General features: G+C 39.2%; 1 protein-coding gene across 2 annotated transcripts in view; it reads left to right on the top strand.

Moving 5' to 3' along the window:
• The first annotated feature begins 377 nt into the window (after window positions 1-377).
• SHISA9 (shisa family member 9) overlaps window positions 378-25,975 on the top strand; it is a 199,489-nt gene continuing 173,891 nt past the window's right edge. The window contains exons 1-3 of one of the 2 annotated variants that reach the window (XM_052773310.1): window positions 378-516; window positions 1,811-2,434; window positions 9,668-9,795. In XM_052773310.1, the coding sequence (XP_052629270.1) occupies window positions 1,911-2,434; window positions 9,668-9,795 (652 nt within the window). In that variant the 5' untranslated portion in view covers window positions 378-516; window positions 1,811-1,910. Of the gene's footprint in view, window positions 517-1,710; window positions 2,435-9,667; window positions 9,796-25,975 lie in introns of those variants that run through there. The other variant, XM_052773309.1, reaches the window with a different exon arrangement.

Consider the following 25,975-nt stretch of genomic DNA (forward strand, 5'->3'; position numbering starts at 1 on the left):
ACATGCCCCCGAGGAAAAGGGAAGCTGCTTTAAGCACCAGCCCACACTGTTAAACCACGCCATAATGGGCTTATTTCCTACATTTGGTGGCAGCATAGTATTCGGGATAATATTATCGCTACTTGCGCGGGTTACTGCCAAACCAAACGACGGAGATAAGAGGGTTAAATAACAGGGATGGGGAGTGAATCACTAAAAATTCTTTTCCAGAGTCAGTTCTCTGTTTGGGGGAAGTTATTTTAATTCTGTGTCTCGCAAACAACCCGCTGCCTCACTGTGTCCTCTGGAGCCAGCCTGACTGACATTATAACAAGATTTTTAAATAAATGATGTGCATGGGCAGCTCATGTTTAGCAGACATAAACGTGGCCCCGCTCTGCAGCGTGCAGCACCAGTAACGCTGTACCTGGGCACAGCGCGCCGGGGTGAGGGCAGCGCCCGCTCACGCCCATGGTTTAGCGGAGGTACGGCCCCATGGACGCCGCTCCGCCGGGAGGACCTGCCTTTGCCTCACAGGTAAGCGAATCTCCGGGGAGCGCTAGCCTGTGAGGAGAGCAGTCACCGGGAGGAGCGCTCTACTTATCGGGAGAGTGGCGCCCTGCTTTCCTCCCTCGGGGCTGCCACCGGCTCCCCCGAGGGGCCCATCTCGGCCTGGAGTCCGCGGCGCGGCTGTGTGGGGTTGAGGCCGCCCGGCGCCCTCGCTGCGTCTCCCCCGCCCTGCCCGAGCACCCAGGCCGGTGCGCGCTGACCGTTGCCCCCCTCAGCGCGGCGCGCGCGGAGGGGAGGGGACGAGGAGGCGCTCCCGCGCTTTTGGAGACGCACCTGTGGGGAGCGCCCGCCTGGGCGGGAAGTCTCTTATGTAAGGGACGGCGGGGAGCGGGGCCGGCCCCACGGCGGGGCTGAGGGGGCTGAGGTGGGGGCCGGCTCCGCGGCGGGCCTGACGGGAGGGGGGAAAAGCCCCACAGAGGGGCTGCTCAGGAGGGAGAGGCCGCCGGCCCTTCAGAGGGGCTGGGGGGGGGGGGCGGGCTTCGCAGAGGGGTGCTCGGTGGCGGGGGCAGGCCGGCGGGCAGCCGCCGGCGGGCGCCTCGGAGGACGGGCTGGGCTCGCCGGGCTGCCTCGCTCTCGCTCTCATCCGCACGCTGCCCGGCAAGGCGGATTTCCCCGTTGGCGGCAGCCCTTCCCCGCCGGCTGGATGCCGCGGCGAGTCCGTCCAGCCGCCCGCGCTCTGCCCTGGCAGCCGTCGCCTCCCGCGGGCTCGCCCGGCTCCGGGCGGGGCTCGGCGGGCGCCGTGGCCGGCTGAGGGAGTTGTGCGAGAGACCGCGCCGGGCTCCGCGGGGGAGCGGAAGGTGGGTGCCCCCGGCGCCTGCACGCTGGCGCCAGGCGGCGCGGGGAGGCTCCTCGCTCGCCCTCTCCCCTCCTTCCCGCCCCTGCAGCGCCCTCGCCTCAGCCCTCCCGCCGCGTGGCCCCCTCCACGCCCCTCTCGCCAGCCCCGTCTCCCCAGCCCGCCGCGCAGCGCGGTGCCCCTCACTCCCGCCGCCACCTCCACCCCTCGGTACTCCTCCTCCTCCTCCTCCCGCGCGCTCCCTCTCCCGCGCACTCCACAAGTGCTGCGCGCTCGCTCCTCCGGAGCGGAGCGGAGCGGCGACGGGCTGCGGACGCTGCCCGGGGGGCGGCGGCCCCCGCCCGGCCCGGCCCGGCCCGGCTCGGCTCGGCCCGGCCCGGCCCGGCCCGCGTGGGGCTGTCCGTGGTGCTGAAGGCGAGCGCGGGCTGAGAGGACTCCCGGCCCCTGACGGAGCCCCTTTATGTTCAGCTCCTGGCGCAGCGCAGCATCCAGCAGCTCGAGCGGCGGCGGCGGCAGCAGCAGCAGCAGCAGCAGCAGCAGCATCGTTGAGCCGGGGCTGGGAGACAGAATGGAGGGCTTTATTCGGCTGCTCTTTGGCTACTTGGTGGCGGACCTTCTGACACTGGTGTGTCGGGCTCAGGAGAAAGCTGGCCAGCAGCTGGGGAGCTTCGTTGTGCTCTCAGGAGGAAACCACTCCAGCCTGGGGGAACAGCTAGACCCCTCTGAGCCACCTCCCACCCCAGACTTCTGCAGGGGCTACTTTGACGTGATGGGGCAGTGGGATCCCCCCTTTAACTGCAGCTCGGGGGAGTTCATCTTCTGCTGCGGCACTTGTGGCTTCAGGTTTTGCTGCAAGTTCAAGAAGACAAGACTGGATCAAAGCACCTGCACAAACTACGAGACGCCGTTGTGGATGAACACTGGGAAGCCTCCTTCCCGCATAGACGACCCTCTGCATGACCCCACCAGGGATAAAACCAACCTCATTGTCTACATCATCTGTGGGGTTGTGGCAGTCATGGTGCTGGTGGGGATCTTCACCAAACTAGGGCTGGAGAAGGCGCACAGACCCCAGCGGGAGCACATGTCCAGGTAAGGCTGAGTGCCAGGCAGCAGGGTCCCCTTCCCCTTTACCTCTCCCCCTGCCCCTAAAGAGGAGAGAGGAGCCCATGCGTTCCTGCTAAACAAACAACTCCTGCCAGGCAGGCTGCATTCCCCTGCAAGGCGACTGAGAGAGACCAACTTTGGTGAGCAGAGCTCCTGTGGTTCCCCAAGCCCAGGTTATCAAAGTACATGCATAATGAGGAAGACTAGAAATAACTGTGGAGTTTGCACAGACAGTAGTCCATTTTTGTCTGCAGTGTTTGACCCTCTCCCCAACAAGATCCAGCAAGTGTTCCCAGATATACTGTTCATGAATAGGAAAACCAAAAAATCCTGAAGCCAGCAACACTAAATTACAGAAAGCCTGATGGGTTCCCTCTTCCAACTGTTTCAAAGCTTGGAAAATGTTTTTACTTCTCAACAGAAGGATGTAAACAAATGTCATCTCACCCTCCCTCTCCAGCTGCAAAATGGTTTTGGCAGGACCTTCCCTACACCCCCAACCCTTGCAAGTGTGTGAGCTATTTGTAAAATTTCTAAGCTGTGAAAATGAGCCAGGGTGGAAGGGAAGAGGGAGACACAAAAAGGAAAAGATATTGTAGAATTTCTTAATATTTTTTTCAGTTACTGTTGAGAGGTAAAAAATGGAATGTGAAAGCCTTGTCTCATCCATATATGTGTGTGTTATAATCTGTATCCACAGTGTAATGGCTGAGTTATATCAAAGGGAACCTCTCCCACCTAGAGTTTAGGCGTGCTGTGTACCGTCTACTCCAGATACTGGCTGCCTAGTGGTGGATAGGCAGGTGGGCAGCTCAGGGCACAGCCCAATGGCTTTAACAACATATTCCAAACCCAGATTGTCACAGCAGTTCAAAATCAAGGCATAACACGTTTGTCAAGTTTGCAGTCAGTCTGATTCTTTATGCTAATCCCAGGCACATGAAAGTAAAGCAGATGGGAGAAAGGCATTAAAAAAGGCAAACAGCGCCATTAAAGAGTCTAAATAGATTCCAGCATATTGGGCAACTTTAGCAATGAAATGCAATTGAAAGGATACTTTCTACTGGACGTGCAGTGTGGCAGAAAGCTTCCTCTTGCCCTGACTGGTAATGGTGTAGTTCACAATCTTTAAAGCTTAGATGAAGAGTCATCCTTTGAAAGATAGTCCAAGAGATCAACTCAACACTTGGAGCCTTATTTTTTAGTTTCTGCACGACTTTTTGATTAACTGCTTATCCTGCGATGAACAGAGCAAGCCATAAAAATACTCCTGCAAATGCATCACCAGTTCACTAGCAATTATTTGCTATTTATAAACTGGCTGATCTGGATATGCTTTTACTACCGAGGAACAAAAGACATTGCAGAAATTTTAGTCAACTTAACATTGTGTGTCAGTGATACTTCTGCAAAGATGGTTTTTGTTGAGCAATTCTTTAGGCATTTTGAATATCCTCTACTACTAAATTGAGAAAAAGAATACATGGATTCCAATTTCTTTTTTTAAATCTTACTCTTAAACTACAGAGCTTGTTTGGAAAAAGCTCTCCCTTGCTTCAGCCTCTTTTCTGTAATGTCTTGCAGGCAAAAAGGCAGGGCTCATAACAGTTACAAAAACCAGGACAGAGTGAAGTTGTAGCCATCCCTGCTTATATATGGCTTAAATAGGTCCTAGTTCTACTAGTAGAAATATTTGCTATCTAAAGTACAGGTGTGAAGTATTCTGAAAGGATATTCTGTCTTAGTTTATGGAAATAGAATTATAGGGGATTGGGAAATCATTCTGAAATCCTTCAGTCATGTATGCATAAAGATTAGGTTTCTGAAGTGGTTCTTAGAAAAGGTCGTCTGTTACCCTGATTACTTAACAGTGTCTGAGATCTTGTGCTTTTCTTGCCATGAAAATGTTCAAGTCAGGATTATACAGAAACTTGGAAAGTCATGATCACATGGAAAAACAGTCACCCACTCAGTACACATAATAGCTAGTCATGTTCTGCAAAAGCAGCGCTATAGCTTTTTTTTTTTTTAAAAAAAAGTTCTCACACTCCTATTACAGCTGTGGGGTGGGTTTACCATTAATTTGAAAAGGAATTAGATTTGTTAATCCCTTTGGCAATCTAAAAATCTGTTCATTGAGTGAAGAACTGAAGTAACCTCTTTGTCCTCAAATGTGTGTTTAACTAAAATATTCCATCCTAGCTCATTTTACAGTACTAATGTTCTGAAAAAAAGGCTGCAACGCTTAAGAAATAAATAATTTATCTGTTTAAACAGTTAATAGTACCAACAATTAAAATAATACATAGCCTGTATTCATATTCACCTTCTTCTATAACACTCATCACTACAATATCAAAAAAACAAAACCAAAAAGAACACTTCATTTTTTTCTGTACTGAACCTTATCAATAAGCAAAAGTATAATGCACTGAGAGTGTTAGGTAGGCCAAACCAAAAGTACTAAGTGTTACTCCATTTTGGCTGGCAGCAAGAAACACACAGAGGCTGATTTGTCATCTATTTCCTTAGCTAAGATTGTCTCCTTTCCCTTCCCTAGCCAATGGCCACATGAAACACTTGAATTCTCTTCATTCCTATGAAGAAATTCACCTATGGAAGGGATGGTACTTGTCAAAAAAGACAATGCATAATGTAAACTGATCTTTTTTTATGAGGGCTGATTTTTTAAAAAAAGTGAACAGAATACAACTAGTGTAAATTATATATTTCCATTTTTGATATACTAAAAATATGAACAGAGACCTGACACATGGGAATTAGAACATTGACTTATAAATAGGAAGCAAAACTGTGCCACACTTATTAATTCCTTGCATTATTTCATCTTGCAGTCAGTCAGTGGATCTGCTGTTGAAGTAAGACACTGGTGTGTGTAAGAGTGGTACAATGTTAATAAAGGAAACTTCACAGGCTTGGTGAGCGTAGTTTCTATACACTTGCCTTTTGTTACATTTTGTTTACTGCTATACCAAAACAAACCAAGAACACTCCATTAATTTCACTGAATTTTCCTGAAATATTTGACAATGAAAAAGCATCAGGGCAATATATTTATTTAGTGAAAACAACCCATAGGAAAAAATTGCTATTGGGCAAGTCCTTTTAGGAAAAGAGAGTCAAAATTTGTCCTTTTTTAGAGAGCTTGTTAGTTCCTTTTGTTTTGAGAAAAAAGGCTAAGTGTGGCACTGTTGACGTTTTCTTTCTTGTTAGATCAGTGCTTTTCAGTAAAACACTCTTACTGTTGGCATGGAACTGTAAATCTGGAAGATGAAAATGGAGAGAGGAGTACAGTATTAACTCTACATGGCATATTTCGCTTTAGACATCATATGATAATGTTTTGTTTATATCATTCTCCTTATTTTTCAATTTGTCACTTGACATTAAAAGGAGATAAAGGTTCCCTTCAGCTACAGTGTCCAAGAACTAAGCAGTAATAGTACTAGCCAAACAGAGTAACTCTTCCTTTACCCTCCTGCTTTCTAAGAGAATAAGGGAATAAGATGGTGTATGTTATCAGATATGGCAAAGGGAATGAATGTGGCAGTATAATGCCTAAAAGGACACATAATTTATCTGCCTCCTGAAGCAGACCTAGAAGCTCTGTTAGGCATAGGAGGGCAGCATGTTCTTGCTGCTTAAGACTACATCAATGGGACTTCCAGGCTCCATCAATTAAAGCGGAGAATCCTCTCTCGAAAATGAGTAGAAAAGGGAAAAGCTTTACAGCTGTTTCATGGAGGAGATTTTTCTGTAAATAAAACCACACCTTTGTCTTCTTCCCTAATCCTTGTGGAGAATGTGCAAACAAACCAAGAACTGAAAGGACAATATTTACAATCATGCTCGTACACTATAGCTCCTGTTTTTTTGAAGCAGTGCTTCTGACAGTATGTTAGCAGCCTTCCAACTACTGTGAACCATTTGAGCTCTTCTTTCTTCCTTCACAATGTGCTGATCTCATGAGTTAAGTCTTTTGTTGATCATTCAAAAGGCATGTACCTGGGGCCAAAAATAGTCTGACTTGCCAAAATCCCAAATCCTATGTGTGAAATTATTTCCCTTATGGGTTTTGACCCAGTTTTGGAGGCAAAATATGACAAGTGACCTTTCATGAAATAACCTGTGTTTCAGCTTCTTCAAGCTTGTACCCATAAGGGAAATGCCTGGCTCCACATGCTTTATAACACCCGAAAATAGTATTACATACCCAAGGAGAAAAATCTTATGGCAGGAGAAATGCAGAAGTTTTGTGATACTTGGATAGTTCTGGGCCATGAACTCCTATGCAGGTAACATTTCTCCACTTTGTAATACTGCAATCAGTATCAATATACAGGACCTAATGATATCGCTACCTGATTAGAAGGGTATCTTGTATTTTGCATTTCCTTAAAAAAATCATTCAGTATAGCAAAGGTGTAGATAAAGACCCTCTACATATATATAATTTTTCAGTGGAACCCATTCTAACAATTTCTTCAGATAACGAACAAAATATATATGATAATATTCAGGTGCAACAAATACATGAAGGTATTATAACAGTCTGTTGGCCTATGTGGAATTTTTCAAAGCAAATGTCTATTCAAGGATTTTGTCACATACTGGGGCACAAACCTCCCTTTAGCCATTTCATTATATGGGCAAATCCCTAAAAGAACAAAATGCAGGTACAGCAGTTCCTTTGTACTTCAGTGGTCCAAGCTACTACACATTTTTAACTCTCCCTGACATCAGTGGAAGATAAGGACAAGCTCTTTGTTATATGAGCTATTCTGCCCTGAGAAGATTGTACAACTTTGGCTAACACAGTATAAACATAGGTGCTGTGTTGTTAAAAATAGAACTTGATGGTGACTGGTTCCTTTTTTCTTAATATAGTGGGAGTTGGACAGCAAATTTCTTAAAACCTCTTTGAAAAAAGCCACCCTAAAATGGTAGAAAACTTAGTTGGCATTTTTACAGACAGGCAGTAGTTAATCTGCTATCATATGGGGTGTTACTTAAAGTCTACAGTGAACAATATTTACCATCAGATTAAGGGCAATGAGGAAAGCATTTCTGGAAACCCGCTCTCACAAAGTTGGGAAATACTAATCCATGTATTACGAGATCTCACAGTTTGAACTCCCACACTGAAGTTAGGAACTTTCACTTGCTTTTCTTCCTTTCCCAGAAATGTGTCCAGCTGCCTCTGGAATTAGAATTAATATTCATGTCAATAATTTTCTTTGTATAGAGATGTATTTGCATAAATTGACTAGATACTAATGGTTTTGGTCCCCACTTATTTTAAACTACGTTTTGCAATATAATGCTTCCCTTTTGCATCATTTTCTACACACCTTTATGAGATCTCTTCTATTGAATTTTTATTGTTCTGCTATGTAGGCCATCTCTGCTATTTCTGCTGTATAAGCATTGCTTCAAATGGGAGCATGGCTCTGATACCATTAGTCATTTGGTTACCGTCTTCTGACCTTTTACAGTATCAACAGAGTATTCTGTAACATGTTGATCACAACTGTAACTAATACTTTAATAACATAATGCTAGCCATAAACACAACGAAACATCAGTATCATTCAGCTGTGTACCAAAGCAACTTTCCTGCAATCTGAAAGCAAGATCCAGCTCAGGATTCCTCTCTGCCTGTAACTTAAATGAAGTTATTTTTAAATATTAAAAAGTACAGTGCTTCTTGATCAAGAAATCATCATGACACAGAAGTACAGTGGAGGAGCTAGATGGCACTTGCCATGGCTCTCACCAGTGAATGTACTTATTTTTATGTATTTATTAGTTTATAAACTAGTCTTTCTTGATGCAGTATCTGGGACACTGAATATAATTTTGCAGAAAATTAAACTAAACTGGGTGCAGTGCCCAGAAAATGCATCCATTCCCTTAAAAAAATAGTTCAGGGGGGTCTCAGAGTTAAAACTAGTAAAACAAAAAGGAGGCAAATAATGGTCAGTAATGCATTGACCTGAATAGAAAAGACTTTCATTGAACCCTGAAGACACTGGTGACACACACCATAGCTTTCCTTTGCCTAAGGCAACAGTTTCTGCAGGTGGGCCAATTATTTTGTATAGCACAGTAATTCAGCAGGTAGCTATATGGCATGTACCTAAGGGCTAATCCTGCTCCTACAGAAGTCAATGGTAAAAATCCACAGCCCGGAATCACAGAGTTAGATGTTGCCATACTGAGAGTTTCAGAGCTTAAAACTTAGTCACTAACTCTGGATCCAGAGGGCTGATACAGGTGTGTGTGCTTATCTGTATGCCTAAGAATGGACTTACGCTCAGCAGGACGCTTGGCAGTGAAACCAGTCCTCAGAAAATACACCAGAGCGGGATGAATCTGTCTCTCTTTCAGATATAGTTACTGCCTGCAGCTCTGCAGAAAAAGCCCATAACCAGCATCAGGTTGGGCCTGGCCTAACTGTTAGGAATCCTTTTGCTTGCTCCCTCTTTGCTAGCATAAAGCTTTCATCCTGTTTCTGACCTGGCTTCAAAGCAGCAAGGAGTGTTCCTGTGCAAGCTTTGCTCCATCTTAATGACTAGGGCACTCATAGAAGTTAGAAAAGACATTTTTGATCTCCCCTTCTGGATGGGAAAAGCTTAATCCCTGATCATGAAGAGTGCTATGTCTACTGGATTTCTACATTAAAATCATGTGACCTTTCAACTTTGGTGGCATTTTTGAATGAAAATGGCCAAGATCACTGCGTTGTGTGGTACTCTGCAAATGCATGTGTGAGAATTTACTTTGAACGGCCCTGCTGGTTATCTAGGTGTGGAGATAACTAGTTTGTGAAGCTATAGACAGGGGCTAGGTGCTGAGGTGCTCAGCTTAACCAAGATGGCAATGTTACTGAGCACGTGCAATGGCAGAACTCTACAAGTCTCAACAAGCTTAAATTATGTTCCTACAAAGCCAAGACAGCTAAAGAACTTAATGTGTTTCTGTCTATTGCTGCTAGCACGCTGTCTAAGACAACCTAAAAAGAGCCTTAGGTGCGAAGTCTGACAATGAATCTGATTCCCTGATTTTGCTGTGAATGGAGCAGGTTTCTCCAGCAGACATTATAACAGACTGCATCTCAAACTAAAAAAACCCTGGAATATATTGGTAATGCCTTACAGATTTTGCAGGTTCATTCTGATTTTGTTTGGTTTTCAGGGCTCTTGCTGATGTTATGCGACCTCAAGGTCCTTGTACAACAGATCATATGGAAAGAGATCTAAACATTGTAGTACATGTGCAGCATTATGAAAACATGGAGACGAGACCTCCTCCAAATAATTTACGTAAGTTGCATTATAACTTTATCAATATCTGAAATGCTGGCACTAAAATGAGCATTATGAAACAAATATTGCTGGATGTCAAATGAGGATCAACTGTACATGGGTTCTTGCAAATTAGAACTATTCTTTATTTCAGAAGTAGAAATATTTAGGCTTTCCTAGTGCAAATAGTGCAACACTAAGAGAAAGCCATTTTGAATAGAAACATTAGTTATTATATTTATTTTTAATTAGTTGTCCTGGTTGATTAATATTGGTTTTGTATATTTGTCTCATTCTACCTGGTGTTTTTGCTCAGCTCATCAAGCTATGCCTTATTCAATGTTTTGTTATACCAAAATACAAGTAGTTAAGCTTACAGCAAGATTTAACAAGATGTTTCATAGGGCTGTAACATCCAATAAGAAAGTGGTCTGATTAGGCTGTTATATCATCTCCTCTAGTAAAACAGTTAAATACTTTCCTGGCGAGCATCAAGTTGTATGTGGTTTTTACTTTCTCTTTTTTTTTTCTCTCTAAGGGAAACCAACAGGAAGATTATTATTTTAAGTTTGAAATAATATTTTTATTCTGTATCTGCTATTACGTGTTTATGTTATTGAAGGCAAGGAAAACATGCACCTTGGAGCTTCAGAGGAAATATGGTGACATTTCAAGTGGTTCTGAAGTCCTAGGAACTTATTTCTCGGTCTTGTATTAGACCACAGTACAGATCTTTCTCATGTTGATTTTCCTTTTGTGATGAACAGTTCCACTGCAATTTTAATTTGGATGCATATTTATGTATTTTATATTCATCCATATCTTAAATATATATACATACGTGAATATATATACATGCATACAAATTATAGATAATATATTTACAAATTCAAGTTCAATATATTTATAAAAGAAAAGGGTATCATTCAGGAAGGTTTAGATTGTTAGGCAGTGGGTGGCTTTATGCTGTGTGGTAGATCAATGTAGATGTAGATGTGTGTTTTACTGCAAATACACTTTTACTGGTATTTGGATTTTGAAACATTTAAAGTATATGCATTAGTCTTTTCCTTATCTTTCTGTAACTATAGAAAGCAGAAAAATTGCTTATATTTGGACAAAGAATGAATTTTATTTGGACTGCACTGTGCAGTTACTGTGAGATTTTACTGCTTTCTTTTGGGGAGGAGGGTATAAAAACAATGGGAGAAAGAGCAGATTCATATGCTGCATGCACTCCTGATGCTTGTTTTGTGGTAGAGGCTGACTGCAATTTCTTATGTGCATCGTTACAGAGTAACAGGAGAGAATTAAAGCTGTGACCTCTAATAAAGTTACCACATATAGTGAAGTGTGACACCTAATCTGTCTGCACTGCTCTCCAGCAAAGTACTTCCACCCGGTCCTGTGCAGTTCTACACTGCAGAGGGGGAAGTACATACATACTGCAGCATTACGTCCCTAATTGTATAAAAACACACCACTTCTGCAGGGCAACTTATGCTTCTGTCTCAATCAAAGGTGCTCTAGCCCCCTGGAGCTGAGGTGGTAAACTGCTGAAGGTTTAAGGAAGATGGGAATATGCACTATATCTCTCTTTGCTCTGTGTATCAGCTCTTTGCTGATCTCTGATCCTTCCTGTGACCATGTTTTCAAGAAGGAAGATGCCAAATGGTAATGCAGTTAGGGTACAATCCTTATTTTCTCTTGTATGTGAAATGTTTATTCAGAATCCCAGTTAATGAAGGAACCAGAAAGTAAAGAGATTCTTACTGCATTGATTGTATCTAGGTTTTTGTAATCATCACACTGAGATATTTTGCTTAAAACTCTTTGTATACTGTAATATATGACATAACACAGCAGGTCTTTAAACTCATTGTTTCTTGGCTTTGAATTCAGATTTAAGCCTCGCTTCTATAAACTCTTGCCTATAAATGCAACTCAGAGCCACATAGTTACTGCATCAAGGAAGAAAAAGAAAGATACATTTAATAGTACCTTAGGATATTGGCTTATGATGGCTCTGTACCACCTCTGTCTCAGAATTTGACCCTCTGGCACAGATGGAGGAATTATATGTGAAACAGCTTTTGCACCGCTGCAATTTACAACATAGAAGCACTACTGCTACTTTGGAGCTATCTTAATCCATTGGGTAATGAATAGGGGCAGTCCCAAGACTGCTTCACATGCAGTTCAGGCATTCCTGCTACAGATGGAAACCTCAGAAGCAAGCAACTAAGATGGTAGCTGTTTCAGTCTAATCAACTTTATGGATTAAGTCAATCATTTTAGATTGTTCAATGCAGACCTTCAAGTAGTGAAATTACTCAAGGCATTCTATAACCGATACTACATACATTTGCTTCATAGCAAGTAGATCATTATTCTGTATTTGTTGCCATTATATTCCCTCATAAACTCATCTAACACACGACTAAATGACCCACTAGAATTAGCCAGAATGTCACAAATGATTAAAGTCTGTTGAGAGCATGTGCATTTGCGGTGCAGAAAAAAATCTTTATAAAGAAAAGTTATTAAGACAAATTTTCCAAGTCCAGCATCTTAGCAATTTGAAATTTATAGTGGAGTTCTGAAATTCTACAAGAGTGGATATTACTTGCAGAAACTTTGGCAGTGCAGCATTACCTACTACTAGTGCTGGAAAAGTGACTGGCTTTTTTTGGTATTTTTACAAGCAAATAAACCGGAGTGAATTACAGCTTTCGTAGAAATTCTCTTCTAGATCTTTACTTATACAGAGGAAATGAAATAGTACAAAATTATAGCATCAGACACTGATATGTATTTTTTAAGTTTTCTTTTCTAAGTTACCACTTTCTATCTACTAGCCATCCCAAAATGAGACTTAAAAATTTGAGACTGATGTACTTCTCATATTGGTCCATAGATATGAAGAGGGCAGGAGGAATTTCTTAGCCATGATGTATCCCTTCCATATTGTGCCTTTCAGAATACTGAAGAGGAACTATTGAAGGCCAAACATTATTAAAAATGTTCTAAGTTGAATGTTCATTTGCTATTTCTGCCCTCTTGAAAACATTTTGCTGATGCTGCCAACCCGTTCTGAAAGTGTTTTATTAAGGGAAGCTCTGTCAAAATTACAAACTTCACATGATCTCTGACACTGAAAATGAGTGTGTTTTTGTTTCTGGTCTGTTTGTTACCAAAGGACAAAGAATTTCTAAGTCGCCTGCAGCTAGCACAGCTATTTGCCAAAACTAGCAGTCCAATGGAAGGCCAAAAGTAGAGATGTCTTTTCAGCATCTTGCAGTTTACTCAGTTTCTTGTCCCTTCTTTTCTGATACTCAGAAAGAACAGACATATTGGAGGTTCTGGATAAACATAGGTTTTTTTCTTTGCCCATGTGAATCCAGACAACCTAGATGCTTTTTAGTAAAAGCTATTTTGTTCTTAGTGGTTGTTAGTTGTCAAAATTTTCTTCCAGTACTGTGCTTTACTTAAGATTACTTTTCCGTTATTTCCCTTCATTCATACGCATTAGAATGTAGTGGTGCTTTGTAAACAAGCAGCAGCTATCTACCAAGAATCATAGCATTCAAGTTTTCTAACATGAAATGTTCAATAAAATAAAATAAAAAAGAGGACATTTAAAGGTTATGTTAAAAACATAAAACCAAAAGCAAACCTTCCTGCAGAATTTGAGTTCTTTTGTTCATCTCTGACTTTCATGATTCTTAAGAAAGCAGCAGCATTCAAGATTTTCTTTTTTCTTCTTTTTTTTTCTTTCTACTTATTGTGTTAGAAGTGAACAATTTATTTAACTTGTTGGGATTATAACACTGGTGCAGTGGGAGTTAGGAGGCTTTGCAGCTACATCCTCATTTCTGAAACGTGATTACTGCTATTATTTCTAATTCATAATCTATGATAGCAGAGTGAAACAAATACTTAAGTTAGTGCAATCCACAGTCACTTTTCCTAATGATCAGTGAAAGCTCTGTTACTCTCTCCTCAATAATAGCTAGCCTTGCACTAGTTTATTTAAAGCATTTATGCAGACTCCCAAGATAAAGGTGACTTTAAAGGGAAGCCAATTCTACATTATGGAGGTTTTAAGATGAAAAATGCTAGCTTTTAGTTAGTTTGACATGTATGGATTATTTCTTCATTTTAACATTAAAAAAAATAAGTGAATTGTAAATACACCACTCAAAGACGGAAGTGTCGCACTGTATCAAACGGCCAGTTTTAATACTGGCCAAGGATTTGCAGCATATGTGATTAAAATGACTTTTTCTGTTCTTAAATATATGCAAGGGAATAATGTGTTTGCGGCTGCATTTGATTGTCAGTTGTCCTGGATACTTACTGACTACAAATGCTAATGCTGAAAACAAAGCTAAGACATTTCTTTAACTGGTGCCTTATGATAAGTTAACTTTTGTTATTTCTTTGTTTCTATGTTGAGACAGTAAGCATTTAAATAGTAGGGTATTTTTTGAAGTTCTCGCATATTAGAAGAAGCATTCTGTATTGCGTATTCCTGTGCTTTCCCCCATTTCTGCAAATAGAAGCTCAGCCTCTGTTTTCTAGTGAGAGAAACTGTCACTAGTTTGACACTCTGAAAATACAGTTAGAATTTGCAAGAATTTTTTGCAGTCTCTTTCATCCCTAGTGAATATGCTTTTTGTTGTTGTTGAATACAGTGGTCTTTGGCAAACTAATTATTTTTATGTTTAACATCCATAAACATGCTTATATCAGATGATTCATTGTGTTGCATTGCCTAAATATAATTCCTACTGTTGCTCATTGGCAATAAGCATACAGGAATATTAAGCAAATTTAGTAAAGAGAAGTACTATTTTTTGAAATGCAGAGCTCTTGAAGTGTATAAAACATGATAACTAATTTACTTACACAGTAACTGTTGGACAATGAATTGCATAATATTGAAGAAGTAGTCATTAAGAATGTGTAGATATTACTGTAACAATATGCTTCTGATGGCAGGAGCCTTGAAACTCTAGCAAAACCCTTGTTCAGACAGAGGGGTGCAAAATCCAAAGGACTGAGCAAATAACTGTATGTTTGGCCTCATTGGTATCTAGGTTGTTTGAGTACAGTAAAATGCTTTTTTTAGGCCTGGCTATATGCATGGGTCTAGCCCAGAAGAATTGGACTATGTTCTTCATAAACTTTAATTGGCTGTTCACCTCTTACTTAGAAGGACAGGGTTCCAGCCATGTTTTATGAGTGAAAAGATGGACAACACTAATAAGTTTTCAGCCAAGAAAAAGATAGTTTTAGCACAGTGACAGAAGGAGAAGTGAAGAGGTACTGCTGATGGAGTACTCCGAAACAGTGAAGAATGAGGGAGAATAAAACGGCTAGCTTAATTGGAGAATGTACTTAGCTCGCCAGAAACTACAGTGTTATGACAGAGGGCAGGGACTGTAGTCAGTAAGTATTGGGAATTTGTTTCCATTCAAAGTCTTAGTCTTCGCTGCCAGTATGCAAAATCTCATTCGACTGGAGTTTCTATGATCTATCCAGGAAGCACCTTAACACTATTAAAAAAAAATCTGATAATTTAGATTAAATTCCTGAGCTAAAAGCTAGTAGACTTAAGTTAACCCTGGTGGAGGGCTACTTACTACATTTTGGTTGTAATACACAACAAAGAGGACAAATTCCACATTTAAATTATACACTTTACAAAACTAATCATCCAAGAAAAAGCCCACACTACCATCACCAGCCATGTGAAAAGAAATACTGCATTTTTAAAATATAATTTCTGTTTGAGGTTAAAAGCTGCAAGCTGCTTTGTCACAGCTGTCTTGAGACCACTTTTTAAACTACTTGAAATTAATTTCTAGATACTGACTTCAACTGAAATTATGCTACCAGTAGAACTTCAAAGTATTAACAAATTGGTGATAGAATTTTTGTTAATATTCTTACAGCTATAGCAATGCATTCCAGAGCTCCAAAGCTTCCATGCTGGAAACAAAATCTTCCATATAAACTTAAGAGTCTGGAGATGCATTTCTCTTGCAACTCAGTCAGTCACTGTAAGACAGTAATGTTTAATCAGTTCTGAATGTGTGTTTAGACTCACAATCATTAATATAAAAAATGTTTCTAATTTACATTCAGATTTTAATTCAGATGCATGATGCTGATTTATGAGAAGATGCTATGAAACTTCTTGAAATACCAATAAGTATTTCCAAGAAAGTTAATTACAACCTGAGAATGCGAGCTGCTGAGTTTGTTTAGGAAAGAGAAAAAGTAAAACAAATGAAGTATCTCATTTGTCATTGACTGTTGTACATTTCATCAGTTAATTTTTTTTAGAAAACAGGATGATTTTGAAAATGTTAATATATATCATACACAATAGCTTTTTATTTATAACTACAGCAGTCTTCACGAAGTGTAGTATGTCAGAACTCTAGCAATGCTCCTACCATACAATTAATTCCATGACTTTGGAATGATCCTGTTGGCTTATAGCAAGCAAAATAGTAAACACAAAATTTTGCATGAACAAGGTCTGGGGGATTGCATCCTGGGTCTATAATCAAATAAAATTGTGAACTTATCATTATGTATGTTCAGGGGGTCCCTTCTTTATTCTAAAATATTTCTTGTTAGATACGATCTTATTGGAAACTCTGTGAGAATGTTATGCATTCTACCTGCAATTTTAGTCAGTGGGATATGTTTTGAACTATGTTGGGTAGGTCTTCATAAGCTCTGCTCCATATAACCGTTTCCATTAGGACTGAACAATGAAGATTTCACTCTATCTTTCTTCATTTATTGTACAATGAGAACAATTAGATTAGATTACTGCCTTGCATCCTATCATTTACTTCTAGTCAGCTTTTAATTCAGATAAATTTGACATATCTTAATAAAGATATTCATCAACATAAAATGTATTTGGGAGAAATACAGTTAATCACTGACATTATCCTTTAGCAGCAATAATTAACATTATGGTAATAAAAATTATTTAGAATATATTTTTACACTTGATAATGTAGTTTAAAAGGCAGAATAATTATTTAATAAAATAAAAATTATTGTCATGACAGAAGAGAGCATTGCTGTACTAGACTATTATATAGGCAGCTTTGAGTCACACAACAGCAGACTTGAAAAGCACATATAAAGGATGAGACTAATTTTGCTGTCATGGGGGTGCAGATTAAAATACTTCAAAATGTTGTCCAATAGTACAGGGATGTATTTACCATATACAAGATGAAAAGTTCAGTATCTAAATGTGGTTTGGCTTTGGAAAACAGTTATGCATTTCCCTTTAATTCCACTTTTACTTTTGTACTATCAGCATAATTATTTAATAAGGGTTTAGTTCCAAAGGTGTTTGTTATTAGGAATTGCTATGTCCTGTCATCAAATACTCATCTGAAAACAAAGGCAATGCTTAGAAGAATAAGCATCCTCTACTGTTTCGGCATTTTGCAATCTAAGTTTTACTTACTACATTTTATTAATGAGGTGCTATACCTATTAAATACTACTCAATTTAATATCTAAAATTGTATTTTATCTTTGAACAGGCACACTGAATAATAGTATTCTCAATGTTGAATAACTTCCAGTGCAAAATATTCCCACTGTTAACCACAACTGTCAGCAAGATCAATCATCAATGCTTCACGCCTGTTGCAATATTTCATGTCACGGGGATTCTTGATGTCAAAAACTGGTATAGGAAACAATGCCAAACTAATAGGAATCAAGTCTTGGAAAAATAAAAAAAACCCCAAAACCACAACCTTTTTATGATTGTATTCTGCTAGGTTTTAGCTCCTTAAAATGAAGAGGATAGAGACTGAGATACCTTTTTTTTTTTTTTTTTAATATGGCATGAGTCACCTCATTGAAAGGCAAAGAAAAAGTACCTTTTGCTTTCACTGTTGGTTTGCCAACAGACAAACTACACTTGCCTTTTCCATGCCAAAACAATATCATTTTTAACTGTTGACTTACAGCTTAATCATCTCCCTGAATCCATTAACTCCTACCCTCATATTTTGTCTTAAAAATTGTAGATTTGTAACAGAAATTATAAAAATATAAATTCATTAATACATCAGTTTCTGTCCATGCATTCAGGTGCAGGCATTGACTATTGCTGATATAACCGATACATCCACAGCTAAACATATAAATTTTTTATCACTCTGGCTGTATGAAACTTTGGTACTATATTTTAGATGTTAAAATGCTCTTATCAGAAATTTAACATTCTGTAAAATTACTTCCCTCTTCATTTTTTAATCAGTCATACCAGCTTTGCCAAGCAGAATCAGTACAGTGGTTAGAAAATAAAGTAGAAGAGGTTGGCTGCATACATTAAAAAGCTTATGAATACACATCCCAGTATTACAAGGCAATTGTGATATGCTATTCAGTGAGAGATATTTTCACAAATTTCAATCTACAGTTTCAATCATAAATGATTTTCAGTACCTTTGTTCTATATTCTCTGCTTTACATCGTAACTTTCCTTGAAATGTACACATTGGCTCTGACTCCAGTTTTATTATCATAAGATAAAGTCAAGAAAGGAACAGAGTGTGTTTAATATTTATGAAATAGCCTTGTTGTTGATTTTTATAATAGAAAAAGAGTTGAAAAAATCTCTGGAACCATGATAAAAAACTATACTGATAATCATTCCCAGATGATTACAATGTGGCATTTAATGTTTTCTTAGGTATACAAATAAATTAAATCTTTGATTTTTAGTTACCACATTTAAATAGCTTTTCAGAACCCTTCAGTAATATTTTTTTGTTTTTAACTCGTACATTTAAGAAACATGTCTGTGCACCCAAGCTTAAGGCTATAACTATACTTCTGAAACTGTACACTTCTGAATGTAATGAATTTGTAACATAATCAAAAATAATTCAATTTTCTTTTACCATCCACTCCTTACCAATTAAAGGAAATGCACATTTGATAAACAGTTATTTATACACACACACAAGCATACACAAAAGAGAGTGTGCATGACAAAATTTGGACACTATTGGAGTTAGCGATTTGTTTAGCTGGAAGTGTCCACAATAAACTGCCTCAAAGAGAGATCTGTTTTTTACCCTGAAAACTTTGTTCTCACTGTGTTAGGTCACCTTTTGCACTCTACAGCACTAGCCAGGAAAAAATCCCCAGCCTTTCCCATGTAGATAGGTGTTCTTTCAGGGCTAATATGATCATTCCCTAGCACTCTTGAAGTGCTTTATTGTTTTCTCTTAACATATTCTCCATGCATACTAAACCTTGTGCTTCCTATTGCTGTCTCTTCTGCTGCCTGTAACAAGCTGGTCCTCCATGACTACAAATACTGTTTGATGATGCTACTTTTTATTTCAGAAAGTCTGTGGTCAGCCGTTGTGGACATCATATGAAAAAATACCACAACATAGAAAAGTATGGCAAATGTCTACTAGCATTTCATCTTATCAATGGGTCACTGAAGATTAACTACTTTCAGCCATAAATTACAAAATGGTAGTGGATGTGATTCAGAGGTGGGGGTAGGCACAGTCTGTGAGCCTTGTAACAAAAGCAGGATTTTGACAGTGCTTACAGTAGTGGCTAGTTTAAGCCAATTAGATGAAATTCTGATTGGTCAAAATTCATAGTAAAGCATTCACCATCTTTAATGGCTCAAGGATTTTACCCAGGGGCACTACAACTCACTTAGGACCTCATATATATCTTGTTGAGGGGAATTATGTTTTTGTTATTAATCTTGAATAAGGAGAGAGATAAAGGGATATGCAGGAAGTTTATCTTAGGGCTTCACAAAAAAACGTGACACAGCTTAGAGAATTCAGCGTTGGAGAAGGAAAAATGCATGTTCATTGCCAAGAGTAATGAAAGCTATTCAGGGGAAGTACAGTGAAAACTACCAAATAATTTACCAAATTAAACCCTCCTGAGAAGTGTTTTGAGAAGCCAGGAGGCTAGAAGTAGTTTCCAGCTAGATGTACTTTCCATTTTTGTTCTGATTTCAGGAAAGTTTGGGAGTCTGCAGACAAGGAAAATGTCCGTGCCCTTGGCACACAGGAGAAAGGGAACCTTTCGTGCTCTTCTTCCACACTCCTTCCCTTTGGCAGCACAGCTGCTGTAGTTGAACAACTGTTGTCACCCCCAGTATGCAGAACAGGCCTCTTGGAGGGCTTGTGCGGGTACTGAATTCTCAACCACCGAACCCTGGCACAAAATAGAATTGCAGGTGGCAGCTTTCACTTATGTAAATGGTCTAAAATTTCTCTGGAACCTTACGTGAGTAGAGAACTGAGCACAGTGGAGATTTGTTTCACTGAAGCCCTTCCAAATATGGAGGGATCCGAGTCAGCACGTTTGCAAGGGGGTAGTTGGCCAAGAACAGAGTAACTAGTCTGCTAGTCTGGCCAGGTGTGTTTGGCACAGGTAAAACAATATGCTTATATCATTCAGAAGCAAATTAATAGATGAATTCTTGAGCATCCCTGTGTTAAAAAGAATGAGGCCTACTGACAGTATTTTATAAACAGCTTCCAAAAAGGAAAAGTAGTCCTTTCACAATCATTCTCATCCAGCAGTTAAACTAAGGAAGTTGATGGTGATTTATATATTTTTGCTCTTTCTTTTATACATCTGAAGGGCCTGAAGGAGTTGCTGTGCAACACGCTCTCAGCAATTCCTACTGGGGTCTGGGCTAAGAATCAGGAATGCGATTTTTTTCCTAAAAGCTTTGCTCTACCTCATCAAATGAGTAACTCTAGTGTAAAGAATATGTTTTGCATTTATAATAATGGATTAAACTATTTCTAATTTTTCCAAAGCTGGAAGGTTGGAAAACTACATTTCTCCTATAGTAATCCAGATTCTTGTTAAAGTTCCAAGTTAATTTCTGAACAGCCAGCGGTACTGTGAAGAAACATTCTTTGTCTTTTGTCAAAAACAAACCTGACCACCATTTCAATTAGAAGACTTTCAAGTTTCTAGTCATAGCTCTGTAGTTAAATTGCCATTAAACACTTTACTTAGTTAACTGAACTCCTATAAGGATTTTTAAGCAAAATAATTTACGTTTATTATTGATTAATTCTTTCCCATAATTTTAACACTTTATTTTTCTTTGGTTCTTGCTTCTCCTCCTTTCTTAAGGACCTCCACTTAAGAAAAGAGGTCTGTGAAAAGGAATAGTTTCTCTTGGAAATAATTGTCCCCAGCAAAGATCTTCAAGGAACCATAGAAAATCAGAAGAAAAGCATGCACATCTGCAGAAGGTTTTTGCATAGATGTTTAACTAGAATAAAGATCTCTTTAAGAGTTATAATTCACTTTTAGAGCAAAATTAATTTTTAACAGCCATCTCCTTATTCTCTAGTATGTGTCTGGGGTTTATCTTGTGTCTGCAAGTTCTTGCATCGAAGTCAGTAAACCAAAATTTTGCCTTGGGAGCCCACTATACTATTGCTTAACGATGCAAAGGTATGATTGTGATGATAGAGAGACCAGGTGCTAAGCCTGGATAAAAATGCTTGTAGCAAAAGCAGTAACAATTACCAGAAACTTCTGAATCTTGAAGAATATTAAAAGTAAAATTATTTATGCTTCTTTGAAGATGCCCACGTTTTAGCAGATATATTATAGAGGATAAGTATATAAAATACAATTTATATTATTAGGGTAGCTCTTTCTCTGACTTGTTCATTATATTAATAATTTAATGCACCCACCTAAGAATTACCTAACTCACTAATTCTTTTTCTGACTGTGATCCTTATAGAACTTTTATAGAGAGGTCTAAATAACTATATGCAAATAGATTAGGCTTATTTCGTCTCAGAGTAAGCCAATTACAGTAGAGAAAAAAACACCAGTGCTGCAGGATTCTTTTCAAGTGCATACAAATCACACACTTTATATTATGATGATCTTGCATTGTCATAATCTAGCATTTTAGACCCATTAACATTTACTTGTGAAAATCTGGTTTGAAATATTTATTTGCAAGCTACACCTTATTTCCTAGGTGACACTGTTTCCACCATTTCTACAAATACAGAGACATAGATGAAGATGTCTCTGGAACCAGAGACACAGAGCTAGAGTTATGCTGCAAAGTGTGAATCACCTATCTGCTCTATGCATAGGAAAATATTTTCAGATTTTGTAAGTGTCAAAATCACCCAAACATTTTTAGAAAGGAAGACAAGTGGTCCATGAAAATCTGGCTCTGTAACTTAGTGCTTTACTCTGCTGAATTGTCCACTGGAATAACACTAGTGCTCCCCTTTTCTCTTTACCACCTCTCATGTCTATTCACCAGGAAGGGGAAAGATAGTGCTGCTCCACTCCAACCCCTCTGCATCTCAATAACCCATATGCAGTACCTCAGGTTCCTCTTGCATTTCTTGATTTTCTCTGGACAAAGAATAATATTCTCTGGCTTTTTCAGAGTTATCCATTCTGGTATACATATACTGACTGATCAGCAAACAGAACAAACCAAGCAAACAACTACAGAGTTTGTACTTCAGCCTTTTGTCTCCATTCAGCCATTTGTTTTCCTAACAGCTGTAGAACCATCTCATCCTTGAGATCTCAATAACACCAAAAGGGGCAAATGGATTAAAAGTTACTAGAGGGAGTAACAGATAGCTAGACAAAAAAAATTACATTAGTCTTGTTCTTTTTTAAGAACAATAAATCTAGAGTTATTTACTGAGTGCAATAAAATGCTACAGGGCATTGTTAGCACAAAATTTGGATCCATAAATCAAATAAGTATTGAGATGCTGCTCTGAGAGTCTGTAATCATCAAATAGGGAGATCTAGTTATCAAAGGTTGGGAATGCCAGGAAAATGAGAAAAGAAGGATAGAACAATCTATGGCACATACCCTTCCCTGTGGATCAAAGAAGTTGCCTATCAGGATGATGGCTGGTTTGTAGTTTCTAAATTAATTGTATAGGAAAGTCTGAAGGGAGTCAGGATATGTCAGAAGATCAGATCATAGAGGAAAATATAAGCTCAAAACCTGGCAGATGATTTATTAATTGCTAATTATTCTTATTTCTACTTTACATGATATTAAGTGTACGCTAGAAGCTTCCAAGTGGAAAATCCACACAATAGTTAATGCAGTTCAAAAGCATCATTACTTGTCCTTTATGGCTTGCAACACTCTTGGGAAAGAAGATATTGCACAGCTTCAAGGATGGAAAGTCAATGGTGTTAAGCAGTCTGAGGCTAAGTAGCAGATTACAAAGGGAGAAGTCCTAAGTGCATATTTCCCTGTGTGAAATCTGTGTATGTAGAAGTGGATTTACTTTCCCCATATACCTGTAGCCTATATAGAGTTTGAGATCAGTGCACCCTGGAAGTTGGTGAGCATGAGTGAGTAACTTTAAGAATACTCTTCTCATATAGTTACTGACAAGTCACGAAGGAATTAACAGAAAAATAATTTTATCTTAATTACCATCCCAGTAAATTAAAACTAGGACATTTGCATAGCCCAACATCACAGGTGTGACTGAATCCTGGCAGTCAGCATGTCAAGATCAATACTCTAACATCTGAAGAATCCTGTTGAAATATTCTCATAGTAACTTGCAGTCACAGATTTCACTAGATTTGACCTGTGTGAGATAATTGCAAGTGGTATGCAGACTGCTTGCTCTGTCTTGTGGACTTGATACCAGTGACAGCTCCTATCTCTGACATTCTCACCAGCTTTCCTCTGATTAAGACATGGAGTGTTTTACATCGTACACAGGACTAAAACAGGTACATGCTTCCTCTTGCATTGAAACAGTTCCTGACGCACCCTCCATATAAAAAATAGTGAGGCCTTACAGCTGGAGCTATGTCCATGTAAAGCAAACCTCAGCTTTTTTTCAGTCTGACTGCATGCAAGCTGAGTGCCTATGAGCATCAGATTATCTTTGTGCTTCACATTGTAGAAAGGTGTTGCAGAAGCCAGTGCAGAGCTAGCTGTGGTCCAGCAATACAACATTATCATATTTATGGTTAGATACATACAGCTGGATAGCATAGATTGCTGCTGCCACTGCTGTCTGAAGTTGTATCCACTGCTATCACTACCAGTCAGAGCAAACTAGGTTTGGCAAACTACAGTATAAAAGATCAGCAAGCCTGGCAGATCCAATTCACGAATGAGCATCAGCATAGCCTTAACATAAAGAAATGCCAGATGAAAAGGTAACTTGCTCAGAGCGGATGTATTGAACGTATGGGATGAGAGAAGCTGTCAAAGGAAGATGACAATGAAGAGCCTCACTTCACAAGGAAGATGTCAGAAAGCACACAGAGAGAGTGGGTTCGATTTAAAATGCTCCAGAGATTCTTTTTTCAAAAAGGATTCAGAATTTCAGAACTAGGTAGTGTGTAACACCTGGAGCTGCCTACATAGCTCACTGAGCTTTCAGAACAGAGAGCTGTGTCTGCAAAACAGTCATTGCCCCCATGGCTAAATTTACCTGGACTGACCGTTTGGCACTGTATCAACTTCACTCATTTGGTAGATGTTTGGATGATAACCTTATTATATTTTTCTTTTTAAGCCACAGATAAATAATATCAGAAAGTGAATAAGCAAAAATGAGCCTGAAAACCAAACTCATTTTACAATGATAGTAATAATAACTTAATGATTTACCCAGCTGTGACTCAAAAGCAGGCCAGGCAAAGTCTCATTCTCTGCACCCTGAGGAGTATCTAGTGGATGATACCACTATTTCAGCTCAATCTCTCTCTCTCACTTGATCTTTTTCTCGGCCATCAAAGCTTTTTTTGGCTTCATGTTTGTGATTCTGCTTTTCTATGCCTGACAGTTGTAATGAAGATATGCCACAGTTAGTGACAAGGCAAGTATTCTAGAAAAATACTGCCAGAATAGATGAAATGAAATAGCTAATACCTGACATTGGTTTCTGGAAGTGATTGCCAATATGTAAATTTATGTCATGCTCTGCAACTTATAGAAAAAACCCATATTTGTTTAAAGGTCATTATTAATTAAAAAAATCAATGAAAACACTTAATGCATAGAAGAAAATAACTCACTGTTAAAGTGTCATTGCAGCATAAGGATCCATAAAGGTGATACGGGAAAAGACAGCATACATTTATCTCAGTTTCAACACCAATCCTAGCTGAAAAAGTGTTATGAATTTTTAAAAGCTTGAAGTTGTGCTACTCAGCTTAGAATAAAACAACGTGCAGTTTTTAAACAAATAATTGTGTTTTCTTACATGCTTTAGCATTCTTATCGCTTCAGGATACTGCAACTCTATGTATGTTCTACAACGAAATATGACATTCCTCTTTTCTCCCCATCAAATTTCTGAATTTCGGCCACTTAGGTACACAGTATGTGTAAGCTGCCACAGTATACATAGCAACATACATTAATACATATACCCCCCACATGTGCTATGTAATATATAATATGTATAGCACATTATATTCTCAGTGCACCGTTGACATTAGATCAAAACAGTAAATGGAGAGTAACATAATGCTTTTTTTTCCTCAGCTGTGTAAGCAATCCTCATTTTGCTATTGCCTCACCTTTAAGTGTTAGCGGGGGAAGAACCTGTTTGTTATTAATACACCTTTATATGAATATGTAAACAAAAAGTGCCTTCTGAGAGATGCATTTTCTAATATTATGCATAGTTACTATTACAAGATTCCCATTGCACATTCTGATGCAAACAAATGTGTTTTAGCAGCAGCAGTGTGATCTTTTCACCCATTATTTACAGTGCTTTATAATTATGGTAACTATTAACTCTACAGGCACAGAAAAGTCAAGAAATTTTTGTCTTCGGATCTTAGGAATTAGTGCAAAATAATGTGAAAGTTACAATAGCATACTGATCCTGATACAAAACCGGGGAAAGTCAGGTATTGTCTTTCATTGTCTTTGACAGTCTTTGAATTCCATCCACTATGTTTTAAATAAATACGCTTGAGATGCGACAGTATAATTTGTATCAGCATAATACTATAATAATTTCAGAAATATAATACAATAAACACTATTACTGTTTACATAATCAAGATATTCCCATCTCATAATCCAAGGATGCTTGTAACAATCTGTTGTATCACTTACATTAACATTATT

The sequence above is a fragment of the Harpia harpyja genome, chromosome 21 (assembly GCF_026419915.1).
Source record: "Harpia harpyja isolate bHarHar1 chromosome 21, bHarHar1 primary haplotype, whole genome shotgun sequence".
Lineage (NCBI taxonomy): Eukaryota > Metazoa > Chordata > Aves > Accipitriformes > Accipitridae > Harpia > Harpia harpyja.